General features: G+C 36.8%; 2 protein-coding genes across 2 annotated transcripts; one reads left to right on the top strand and one right to left on the bottom strand.

Moving 5' to 3' along the window:
* Positions 1 to 562: 562 nt before the first annotated feature.
* Positions 563 to 1,282, top strand: LOC137805536 (uncharacterized). The gene has a single exon (XM_068605480.2). It carries the CDS (start codon positions 563 to 565, stop codon positions 1,280 to 1,282), a length of 720 nt encoding a protein of 239 aa, XP_068461581.1.
* An 11,162-nt stretch (positions 1,283 to 12,444) lies between these two features.
* Positions 12,445 to 13,176, bottom strand: LOC137805535 (uncharacterized). Its single transcript, XM_090300128.1, has 2 exons — positions 13,111 to 13,176; positions 12,445 to 12,954 (listed from the first exon to the last, which is right to left on the bottom strand). The coding sequence occupies exons 1-2, from the start codon at positions 13,174 to 13,176 to the stop codon at positions 12,445 to 12,447; spliced, it is 576 nt and encodes a 191-aa protein (XP_090156254.1).
* Between the last annotated feature and the right edge of the window lie 210 nt (positions 13,177 to 13,386).

The raw sequence follows: 13,386 nt of genomic DNA, 5'->3' as shown, positions 1-13,386 counted from the left end.
AGCCCGTGGGTGGAGCATCCATTAAAACATTTGTCCTTGAATGTTAGTAAAGGGGGTGCCTGTTCATCAAATCGAGTAAAGAATTCTCTTTCTAAATCGAATAGCTGCCGGAAGAATTCGATCAATGAAGGGTACCAGGGAGATTTGGGGAAGAAGACGGGCGACGTTCATAATGGCGAGGAGGAACATATAGAGGTGGACGATCGTCAAACCCCAGATAGGGTGCGTCACATACGTGCGCTATGGGAGCAAGGGGCCGAACAATCCAGCGGCGGTGTCGTTCAAAAGGGGGCACATGATCGTTACATTCTGGGAACAAATACCCAATCAGGTCACGTTCATTATCCTATGCATTGTCTGATTCTGAAATTGTTGAATGTAATAACCGAATTAGGAAAGAAGTTGTTGAATCCAAATCAGTTAGATTATGGGGTTTAGCCAAAAGGTTAGGTACGACATGCCCATGGGGAGATGATATGATGCTACAAGAAGTGGAGGTGATGGAGGATAGGGATAGACAAGTTTTGAGTAAGATGAAGAAGGGCATGAAATCAGGTTGTCTATGATTGTTATCAATTTAAACATCAAAGGGCTAGGAGGAGGGGTAAAAGCTAAATATCTTAAGCATATTATTTACAAGGAGAGTGCCGAGTTTGTATGTTTGCAGGAGACAAAAGTTATGAATTTCTCTGATTCTAAATGCTTTGCTTTATGGGGGGATAATAACATTGGTTGGGTACTTAATGAAGGAGAAAATGGGGCAGGAGGTATTCTTTCTATGTGGAATAAAGAAGTGTTTGAGTATAGGTCTCATGTTAAAGGAAGAGGTTTCATAGTTGTACCTGGGATTTATGTTAAAATGAATTGCTTATGTGTTATTGTGAATGTGTATGCTGCTTGCTCGAATAGTGATAAAGCTGTCATGTGGGATGCTTTGTCAACCATTAAAAGTTATAGTCAGAATGAGGTGTGGTGTTGTTGCGGGGATTTTAATGCGGTTAGGATTATGGAGGAAAGGAAAGGTGTTAGAGGGTTGTCCAGCCAAAAGAAGGAGATTAAAGACTTCAATAAGTTCATTGATAGGAATGTGTTGGTGGAGTTACCTCTTGTAGGCAAAAAGTTCACCTGGTACAAGGCAGATGGGTCTGCCAAAAGCAGATTAGACAGATTTTTAGTATCATTGGAATGGTTACAAAGGTGGCCTACGAGTAAGCAATATGTACTGGAGAGGGAAGTCTCCGATCACTGCGCCATAGTGGCCAAATCGTGGGCTAAAGATTGAGGTCCTAAACCGTTCAAATCTATTGACGCTTGGCTTTTGGAACCTAGTTTTAAGGACTTGGTGAAAGGTAAGCGGAATACTTATGAGGTACAGGGAAACAAAATGTCAAGGCTCAAAGATAAATTGAAGTTGCTGAAAACCGACATCAAGGAGTGGAACAAGAGTGTTTTCGGAAATATTGAGGAGTGCAAGCGCAAAATCATGATGGAAATTGAGAACCTCAATGTCAAGGATGCTGAATGTGATTTACTGGAAGGGGAAAAATTGAGAAGATTGGAGTTACTAAGTCAACAGAAGATCTTAGATAAAAAGATGGAATCTATAAATAGGCAGAAAGCTAGATCTACTTGGTTTAAGCATGGGGATTTAAATTCCAAGTATTATCACTTTATTATTAGGTGGAAGAAGCTTAGGAATGAAGTTAAAGGTGTTGAAATAGATAATCAGTGGTGCGAAGAACCAGAAGCGGTGCGTAGAGAAGCGAAATGTGTGTTTGAACAGAGGTTCAAGGCCACACCTGATTATGGTGTTAGGCTTGGTCTTGTGGACTTCAAGACTCTTCCAGAGGCCATTAGTCTGAAAATGGTAGAGGATTTCTCCGAGGAGGAGGTCAGGGCTGCAGTGTGGTTGTGTGAGGGTTCGAAAAGTCCTGGCCCAGATGGCTATAATTTTAATTTCATCAAGAGTAATTGGGAGATTCTAAAGGAGGATATCTTGGAAGCTGTGTACTTGTTTCAAGATTCTGGGAGCTTCTCAAAGGGCTGCAATGCGTCATTTATTGCTCTTATCCCTAAAATGAAGAATCTCGTCTTGGTTGAGCACTTCAGACCTATATCTCTAGTGGGAGCTCTTTACAAGATAATCACTAAGGTGTTGTCGTGTCGTATAAAGGAAGTCTTGCATCTGGTTATAGATGATGTTCAATCAGCTTTCTTGGAAGATAGGGGTATGCTAGACAGTGTCATGATGGCTAATGAGGTGATTGAAGAGGTTCGAAGAAATCGGAAGAGTGGGGTGTGCCTGAAGGTAGATTTTGAAAAGGCCTATGACTCGGTTAGGTGGACTTTTCTGTTGGACATGTTACAAAGAATGGGGTTTCATAGCAAGTGGATAAAATGGGTGAAAGGATGTCTGGAGACGGCTACGGTGTCAGTCCTGGTCAATGGTAGCCCAACAGAGGAGTTCAGACCTACAAGGGGGTTGAGGCAAGGAGATCCTCTGGCGCTGTTTCTTTTTCTTATTGTAGCAGAAGGGCTGGCGGGTCTAGTTCGCAAAGCTGTAAAGGAGGATCTGTTAAGAGGTATCAAGGTGGGAAGAGCTCAGGTGGACTGCTGCTTACTACAATTTGTAGATGATACCCTGTTCATGTGTGAAGACTCCTTTTCCAATGTCTTTACAATTAAGGCAATTCTCAGGGTTTTTGGGCTTGCTTCTGGGCTCAAAGTTAACTTTCATAAATCAAAGATAGCAGGGTTAAAGGTAGATCGAAGCAATCTTGAGCTATATGCGAAAACCCTCAATTGCAATATCATGCAAATACCTTTTATCTATCTGGGAATACAGGTTGGTGGTAATCCAAGGAGGGTGCAGTTTTGGGAACCGGTGGTGGAGAAAGTTAAAGCCAGACTTAGTGCGTGGAAAGGGAAATGTCTATCGTTTGCCGGTAGGTTATGTTTGATTAAGTCGGTTTTAACTTCTAAACCCCTGTTTTATCTATCTTTTTATAAAGCGCCAAAGTCAGCCTGTGATAAGATTTCTAGTATTCAGAGGAGGTTTCTTTGGGCGTGGGGCAAGGATAGTAAATATATAGCCTGGGTTCGGTGGGAAAATGTATGCAAATCAAAGAAGGAAGGGGGGTTGGGGGTTAAGGATATACAAAATTTCAATCGGGCTTTGTTAGCAAAATGGAAGTGGAGGATGATGAGTGAAGAAAAAGGGAAATGGAAAGAGATCTTGGTATCTAAGTACGGTAATGGTACGACAAGTTCTCAAGGCTGTGGTAAGAATCATTCATGGTGGTGGAGTGATCTTCGTAAGGTTTGTGAAGAAGGAGAAGGTGAGGGTTGGTTCCGTAACCATGTCTCATGGAAAGTGGGAAAGGGGGATAAAATCATGTTTTGGGAAGATACATGGTTGGACAATAATAAGCTTAAAGCTTTGTTTCCTAGATTGTACACCATATCCTTAGAGTAAGGAAAATTGGTGGGAGAGGTAGGCTCGTGGGGGGAGTTAGGCTGGTCTTGGAGGTTAGGGTGGAGAATGTCTAGTTTTGAGTGGGAAAATTCTGTAAAGGAAGAAATGATGAACCTCATTACAAGGAAGACTTTGAACAAAGATTCTGAGGATACTATTGAATGGAGTGGGGATCCCAAAGGTGTTTTCTCTGTCAAATCTGCATACCTTACTTTGTGTAATTATTCCAATGGCAGCTTGCATAATGTTTTTTCGTTGTTGTGGCAAGTCAAAGCGGTACCCAAAGATTTATGTACGGCATGGAGGGCTCTAATTGGGAGGTTACCAACGTATGATAATCTCACCAGGAGAGGTATAGTTGTCAATTCCCCTCTGTGTGTTTTTTGTAGGGTAGCTGATGAATCAGTTCAACATATTTTTATGACGTGTCTGGTTGCACAACGGATATGGGGTCTTTGTCTAAGGTGGATGGGTATTGTGTCTGTTCAGCATAAGGATCTCTTAATTCATTTTGAGAGCTTCCATTTAATTCACTTAAATAATAAGCAGAATCAAGTCTGGAAGGGGCTCTGGGTGGCAATCATTAGAAGCATATGGGATCAGAGAAATTTAACTGTGTTCAAACAAGGGATACCGGATGCTGAAGAAGTATTCCATTCAGCTCAATTGGCCACGTGGTTATACTTGAAGTTTGGTGCGGGTTCGTTTACCTTTTCCTACTCAGATTGGATTCTTAATCCAAGCATTTGTCTGCAAAGCTGCTGATATGAAGGTGGTGTGTTAGCTGAATGGTTGGCAGGTGCGGTGGAAAGGATGTCAAAAGTTACAGGGTTCAGGTTTAAAGAGAAGTAGGGGGAAGCAGGGTGGATTATGAGCTATTCTTGTGTTGCTGCAGTAAAGGAATTGGTAATTCTTGCTGGAGTAATTTTTTGCTTGCAGTTTTTCCGGTGGACGTGAGGATAGGAAATAAGGTGCCACTGGTTCATAGTAGGAGCTGGCTCAAGGTGCTGCAACAAGGTTGTTTTGGTGCGAGGTGGATTCCAGGAACTCTGTTGCAGTAGTTGGGGTGACAAGCCGTGTGGAGGTGTAGATGGGAGCGTGAAGAAGCTGATCTGTGATAGACAATGCTCGTTGGCCGTCCAGATTTATCCATATCAAGGGGCATACAAGAAACTTGTGCTGGAGGTAGCATATAAAGACACGTAACAAAAGAGGCTAGGTGGTCAAGATTTGGGTTTCTCTGAAGATGTGGTTAAATAGGTAATGTGGGGTCGTCTGAAGTAGATAGGAAAGTAAAGCTAGGATCTGTTTGTTATGCTACATCACTAGAATGTATAATTACCCTTATCTTGAACTACTTGGTTTTTGTATATGGGTTGGGGTACCCCTAAAGTACCCCTTTTATTCTATTTTATTCTTTACTGATAAAAAAAACACATTTTTTTTTTCACTACTATAGTTTCTTTATTATAATATAAAAACATATTTTGGATGGTCCGTTACAATTTTAAATTTTACAATCTATTTTTTTATGTATTCATAATAATTTTTGGATTATATATTTCGAAATATATTTTTAAATTTAAAATATATTCAATCTCAAATGTATTCTTAAATTATATAATTTAAAATGTATTTTTAATTTTTAACTTACACAATCTAAATATTTTTTGACATTATACAATCAAAAATATTCCAGATATATAGATAATGTAAAATGTTCTTATAATTATGGAATTACGGGAAGAAATCGTGAAGTTTAACTAAAGAATAATAAGTCTATCAAGTGATTCTATTTCTATTTTCCTTTTTTATTTTTGCACCCTTATTTTTATAGTTCATTTATTATATATTGTCTATACTGTTAACTAATTATAAATAATGTTAAGTATAATATTTTAACATTATTAACTAGTTATAGTAAAAGTCAACATCTAATTTATGATATTTGACCCGATAAGATAAACTCTACGTTAGTGTATAAACTATTATATACGTGTAGTATATTTAAAAAACTAATTGAAAAAAAAATAAGGGATGCTAGATAGAGAAAATGGGTTCAAAAGGAATATGGCAATTACTTCCTGCACCACACACCCAATTTCAGTATGAAAAGACGAAAATACCCTTAAATAAAAAGGAATAATACATTCCGAATCCTTTTTTTAAATATGTTTTCATAACAAATTTTTGTATTATGAATTTTTTTATCCGAAATGGGATTTTAAATTTTGTTTCCAAATATTCATTTCTGGAACACAATAATCTCTTCTAGATCTATTTTTCTGGAATGTATTATTTCTAATTTCAGATTTTCATTTCTAGAATAAGAACAAATTTGAAAGTTTAAAATTTAAAACTATGTAGGTTGCAAGTTAAAAAATTGGATGTTGAGAAAATTTGCTAAGAAATTTTCCAACACAATGTTATAATGTGTTTCGAGCTAAAGACACACTTCTATTATGTCTTTTAAGATTTTTGTATTTATTTTTTAATTATGAAGGCTATTAGATGTTGAGGCTTCGACAAATTGGGCCTTCATATGCCTAAAAAGGTTGATTCATCTAGCAATTGTATTTGTGAAAGTACCGATATGCCTTTAACGAATATGAAATTAGATTAATTTATTTCTGCACCCAATCCCACATCCAACAGCTTCAGCTACTTCAACTTCGTTTTGCCATTTTCGCACCCAACACCGTCGCACTAGCGTTTGCATCCTCGCACCAGCGTTGGCATTTCTCCGGCAACGGAGGCTTGACTGGAAGGAAGGCACCGGAGAAGACAAGGTCAGTATGTGTGTGCATTGCATTGCGTTGCAAATATTTGTAGGCGGAAGTCATTTTTGACTTTTGGATATTTTTGTGCGGAATGGAGTTGTGTGTTGCGGATATGTTCATTCGAAAGTGTCTAAATGACTTTCGAATATTTGTATGCGGAAGGTAGTCGTGGTGGGTTGCGGTTGTCTTCATCTGGAAGGGTGTGAATGCATTTCGTGTAATTGTGTGCGGAATATAGTTGTGCTTATGTTCATTAATGTGCCTACTATGTGTGTCCTTAAAATTTGTGTTATATGGTATATTTTATTTGTTCTTTTATAGTATCTTTGTTCCATTCTAATTTTTGATTGAATGTTATTTTTCTGAATAGTAAGATGGTGAGGACTAGAGGTGGAAGACTTTTTAATTCAGACTGTGTGCGACCAACTGCATCGGTTAGAAGAAGACGGGGCGGTCCTAGTACTTCAGTTCCAAATGAAGACTTTCAAGATTACATTGAACAAGAAGAAGTTGAAATTGATGATGATGAAGGCTATATAGGAGGGCCAGTGGATAAGTCCTTACTCATTAATTATGAAGTTCATGTAGTCAAACAATTATGGGATGATTTGGTAAGTAATGAACTTTAATTTCTTGCCTGTGGTATGTAGGTATTTTTTGATGATATATGTTCATTATTGTAGGATCGTGGTGAGTTGAAGGTCATTTCTCATGGGAAGAAGATAAATAAATTAGGAGCACCTCATGAGCGTATACAGGCTGCTGTAGAAATGTCTGGCTTAAGTGGTCTGCTTCATGCTAGTTACGAGAATTTAGACCGAGGATTGTTGTGTGCTTTTGTAGAGATGTGACATGCAGAAACAAACAACTTTAATTTACTGGTCGTGGAGATGACCATCACTCTTGATGATGTGTCAAATTTGTTGCATTTACCAATTGTCAGTCAATTTTACACCCAGCAGACCTTAGATTCAGATTCTGCAAATGATTTATTGGTAGAATCCCTCCGTGTTGACCGTGGAGTTGCATCTGAAGAAACAAGACATTGCCAGGGAGCAACTATGACATTCATGCTTGTAGGGTATTTGTCATAGAATTACACAAACATTGCAACCATCACTTAATCATGGTGATTTCGTGGAGGGCAGTCATGTGTGGGAAGGGATACAAGCAACCATTATATTAGCACGATGAGCAACTGATGATAGAGCTGTATATGTCAGGAGACATTCACGTAGGAATGAGTGACATAGGAATGATTGACAATGTATTAGGACTCCTTATTATGTAATATTTGTGTCCATGATGATGTATTTGCACCTTATCTATATTATTTAATGTGGTTTTTATTTATGTTACTTAAAATGGTTTTTGATTTTTAATTATCAACACTTTAAAGAAAACTTGTTAATACCTGTGTTCAGCATAACCAGTTTCGGATATATTCATCCGTAGGCACCTCCAACAGTTACAGATATATTCATTCGTAGGCACCTCCAACAGTTATGAATATATTAATCCAAAACTTGTGGATATTCATATCCGTGGGCACCTGATTTCCATTGTGTACCATGACTTGTGAATCTTCATATTCGTAGACACATGCAAGACTTACGGATATTGATATCCGTAACACCTTCACGGCGGCTTGCGGATATCCATATATGTAGGTGCCATTTTGTGATCTGTATTTTCACATCCGTAGGCATCACTATCTATTCCGGATGTTGCCATCCATAATGCATTACTAAATACATATATTAAAACACGCAAAATGTTAACTATCTATTAAGTATCTATTACAAATGTTATCATTAAGTATCTATTACAAATGTTATGATTAAAAGTATCGTCTAATGGACATTATTTGTGTATAAACTTGCATCCGGCTAGTGTAGTATGTTGACCAAGATTGAACCGTAGGATAACAATGTGATGCCCACAATATATCTGTAAGTGGCATTGGTGATGACTTTTTACGACAAGTGCACCGCTTTGTCAGAAGTAATAAATGTCCCTAAGGACAGATATCGATCCCACAAGGAACAATGAATTATCAAGTACAATAATCACTAAATATAGAACAAAACAATTAAAAATGTGTTGAAAGTGGTTGTGTTGGCGATGATCAATAAGAAAACAGACAAAGAATTGGTTGTTTTAAGTTGGAAAAATAAGGATTAGGTTTCATCTCTCTCACTCTCATGTATTTTGATTAGCATGTCTATATAAAGTTCTTTGATTGAAATTGATGTCTGTATAAAAATCATTTATATCGATTCCTCGCATATAAAATCCTTAAGAATGTCCCCTAACTATCGATCCCTCCCATAATTATAAGAGCAACTTAGAATGAAGCTCAGACGTTTAAAAACAATTAACATTTCAAGTCTATTCCTAGCACTCAAATATGTTAAGTATTGTTATTTAGGTCAGAACCCTAAAAATACTTTCCAGTCAGATTTAAAATTCTCAATTTGTCACGGAAAATTAAAAGTAAAACAACAATATCAATAATCAATAAAGAACTGAATATTTTAATATAAGATATCACCTCAATACATAAGAGTTCGAGCAAATTACTCCTAATCCCAAAGGGTAGAATTAGCCACGCATACTTCTAGCACCTTTCATTCTCCCAATTGGGTTACAATTCACTCTATGGTGTTTTCCTCTCAATCTGGCACCCTAGGGTTGAGTCTCTAGCCCCCTATTTATTCTAGTTTTCTAGGGTTAGGTTGTTTCTTGTGTCGCGCTAATGGGCTCAGTGATAAAACTTAAAAAAAAGGCCCAATCTTTCTCTACATCTTTTTCCATTATGGGACCTTCCAGCTTTCTTTTTTTAGCTCAAATTATTCCCCTTTACTCCAAATCTTCAATCCTCCCTAAAAATATGCAATTAACACCAAATTTGGGGATAAAATGGTCTTATTCAAATAAAGCTCATAAAAAATGTAAAAAGGTATAAATTAATAAATTAGGGATTATTTTATATGTAAATTAGCAATAAATCATCATAAGTGCCTATATTTTAATATGAAATATTACTGAAATTTGACACTTATCAATTGGACAACCATCTTTGAACTTCACCTATAAAGGTAATAAATATAGGTTACATAACTTTTAATTTAGCAGTATGACTTACTTTTTTATTCGTTTAGAGTATAGCTGGACAAAATGATTTCCGTGGACATGACCAATTGTAATGATTCGGTGATGACTAAAGTTACTTGGTGCTTGGGTTCTTAAAGGAAAAATAGTCAATAATTGTATCCCTCACAATGAAACAAAAATGACATTATACCGATTTGCAATAACGTATCCCATGTTTGGAATTGTCATCCACTTATCTGTTCCAGCCTGCAAGTACAAATGGCAAACAAAGGTAAATGAATAAATGCAAAGTACAAATGAAAGGGTGTTAGTGTTGGTACCATAGACATGTGGTCAACTAGAAGTGACTTCTTCAAGTATTCATATCGTTCATCACCACCAAACAGTTCAACATATTTTTGTCTCCATTCACTTAGTTCTTTTAACAAATTCATTCAAACAACTGTCATGACTCCTCTCCCTTGCCCAATTTGGCAGCATGATAAGTGTCTAATTTCAGTAATATTTCATATTAAAATATAGGCACTTATGATGATTTATTGCTAATTTACATATAAAATAATCCCTAATTTATGAATTTATACCTTTTTACATTTTTTATGATCTTTATTTGAATAAGAGTATTTTATTCCCAAATTTGGTGTTAATTGCATATTTCTAAGGAAGATTGGAGATTTGGATTAAAGATGAATGATTGGAGCTAAAAAGATAAAGATAGAAGGTCCCAGAATGGAAAAAGATGCAAAGAAAGATTGGGCCTTTTTTATGTTTTATCATTTAGCCCATTAGCGCGACACAATAAACAACCCAACCCTAGAAATCTAGGATAAATAGAGGGCTAGAGGCTCAACCTTAGTGTGCGAGATTGAGAGGAAAACACCATAGAGTGAATTGTAACCCAATTGGGAGAATGGAAGGTGATAGAAGTATGCGTGGCTAATTCTACCCTTTGGGATTTGGAGTAATATGCTCAAACTCTTATGTATTGAGGTGATATTTTATATATTAATATTCAGTTCTTGATTGATTATTGGTATTGTTGTTTTACTTTTAATTTTCCGTGACAAATTGAGAATCTTAAATCTGACCGGGAGGTATTTTTAGGGTTCGGACCTAAACAACAATACTTAACATATTTCAGTGCTAGGAATAGACTTGAAATGTTAATTGCTATTAAACGTCTGAGCTTCGTTCTAAGTTGTTCTTATAATTATGCGAGGGATCGATAGTTAGGGGACATTCTTAAGGATTTTATATGCGAGGAATCGATATAGATGATTTTTATACGGGCATCAATTTCAATCAAAGAACTTAATATTGACATGCTAATCAAAATACATGAGAGTGAGAGAGATGAAACCTAATCCCTATTTTTCCAATTGAAACAACTAATTCTTTGTCTGTTTTCTTATTGATCATTGCCAACACAACCACTTTCAATACACTTTTAATTGTTTTGTTCTATATTTAGCGATTATTGTACTTGATAATTCACTGTTCCTTGTGGGATCGATATCCGTCCTTAGGGACAATTATTACTTTTGACAAACACGGTGCACTTGTCGTAAAAAGTCATCACAGCAACAACATGGTACCCACAATGGTCATCAGCCTTAACATCGACAACATCAACAATGTATGAATGATACCCTGCAGGGAATTGTTCAAGGAAAGGAATGGATTTTACTAGTAGAATTTATGGTAACTGTCCTTGATTAGGTTTTATACTTGAAGAACTATCATGTTGTGAGTGTAAGAAATTCACATGTTCAAAATAAGAAGGGGTTCGCTTAGTTGATCTCATGAATTTGGTAGGACGAGCCATCTTTACATCACCTTTTATTTTGACCTTATCATGTGGTGCGTAAATAAATGTCTTCTCTGGAAAGGCAATCTCTTGCAATTTAGTTTTGATATTAACCTTACCTGCAAGGTCCCAGTCTTTGAACCGCTTCGCGATCACCTCAAACTCTTTGTCAATTGACAACTCAGATGAGCATTGTTCAGTTGCAATATCTTCAAAGCTTAATCGATTCCACATGACATGTATTGATTTAAGTGGTATGCTACCCACACCAAACGAAGCCAATTCACACGCACATGGAATACCATGAGTACATGTAAGACTACATCCACACCTTTTCTTTATCAAACCCCACTGATTTAACCCTATCAAGCTCTTTGGCAATAAGGTTCAAAGCATATTTTGACACAAAACGTAACAATTTTTTGTAAGCTGTAACCTTAAACCGATGTTCGACCACATGCAGACTCTTTTGGAATGAAGCTTTGATTTCATTATGTTGTAAAATAATCATCTTATTGATTGAATCCCAACAGAAACATAAATCCCCCATGGAATTCTGAAGAATTCTCTTTAGGCTCCCGTGTGCCGCCTTAACCCTGTTACTTGTTGTGTTTCCTAAGTGTAACCTTATTTGTCCATGCCTTCACAAATTTTTCTTTGTGTGGATGTAACCATGTACCCATCACATAATCAACAAATATAGGCCATGGAGAACATACAACTTGAAAAGCATTCACATGATCTTCAAAGGCTTCAACAATATCACAATCCACTACAGATCCCCAAGCTTGCATTACTTGATCCCATGCCTCTCTTGGATGAACCAACATTTTACATTTTGCTTTCACATTTTTATCAATGTGAAATCGACAAAGCAAATTATAAGCTTCAGGAAACACGATTCTAATTGCATTCATTAAGGCAATATCTCTATCACATACCACCACCCTAGGGTATGAATCAACTCTCACAAACAACCCTTTAAGTCTATTAAGGGCACACAAAAAATTAGTTTCCTTTTCTGCTGCTAGTAAACAAAATGCAACGGAAAAAGTCAAACCAGTTGATGTAATCCCAACAACCTCAAGTAACGACATCCTATACTTGTTCGTTTTGTACGTAGTATCCATTAATATGAAAATATTAAAGGAGTTCACTAACTTTATTGAATCTGGGTGTGTCCAAAATAAATCTTACACAACATTCGACACCTCTTCACACCTACACCAATGCACGTACATGTCTCGCTCTAGTAACAACATGAATTATTGCATTTCTGTTCTGTGACCTTGTTGTGATCTTCGGTGAACACTCATTGCATTATAAACTTGATTTATCGTCATGACATTCTTCTCATTTCTCTCTTTCATGGTTAGTAAAATATTTCTTGGCTTCACTGAAGTTTTAGTCATATCCTCAACCATAACCTTTTCCTTTACACTTAACCTTTCAGCATATGGATGACCGACCATTGTCTCTGCCAAATCATGATTGTGAGAACCACAAATTAATTTAACCATCCACCCTTGACCACCTTTCACTGGTTTGCCTCGCAATCTGAAAGGACACTCACACTTCCTACTTCCCGTTCGACTGATATCTATGTCTTTTTTATACCGTATGTATTTACCTCCTCTCTCACAACCTAATAATACGTAGGACATCCTTCCTCGTTGCCCCGTCCATGTATCTGACCTCAATATAGCAATAACAAACCCATAAATATAGCCAACACTTCTTGCCCACTCTAACAACTTATCTCGATCACGAAATACCTACAATAACATATGCCAAATTTTAAAATCATTCATAAAAATAACATTGACAAGCCTAACATTTACCATACCTCATTTCTAGTAAATGTCTCACTTCACTCATGTGCCATGTCCATTGTCTAACGCGTTATAAGTTATTGACTGTTCCAGATCAACATCATCTAATCCATCCCACACATCAATCTCCCCTGAAATTCCCATGTATGAGTCCGTTGTATCCATTGAGAATGCTGAAAAAAAAAATCACTTAGCTTTCGTATAAATAAATACATTACAAAAAAAAATCCGCATCCCCAAATCCGGAACACATTCAGCATCATTCAGAATATCTACATCCGGAATGCAATACCCTATTTTGGATACGGATATCCGTAAGCTCTTTTTACACTACGAACATGGGCGTTCGAAACTTTCAAGTGCAAATGAAAAATA

Source organism: Phaseolus vulgaris, chromosome 3 (assembly GCF_051622355.1).
Source record: "Phaseolus vulgaris cultivar YP4 chromosome 3, ASM5162235v1, whole genome shotgun sequence".
NCBI lineage: Eukaryota > Viridiplantae > Streptophyta > Magnoliopsida > Fabales > Fabaceae > Phaseolus > Phaseolus vulgaris.
The sequence above is the reverse complement of the archived record's forward strand: the minus strand, read 5'-3'. Positions and strand labels throughout refer to the sequence as shown.

What these genes read in the sequence shown, in the direction of transcription:
- LOC137805536 (XM_068605480.2), top strand. Translation starts at nt 563, where the DNA reads ATGATTGTTATCAATTTAAACATCAAAGGGCTAGGAGGAGGGGTAAAA.
- LOC137805535 (XM_090300128.1), bottom strand. Translation starts at nt 13,176, where the DNA reads ATGGATACAACGGACTCATACATGGGAATTTCAGGGGAGATTGATGTG. An exon ending in TGTGGGATGGATTAGATGAT is followed by an intron (nt 12,955 to 13,110) that starts GTTGATCTGGAA and finishes ATGTTATTGTAG; the next exon opens with GTATTTCGTGATCGAGATAA.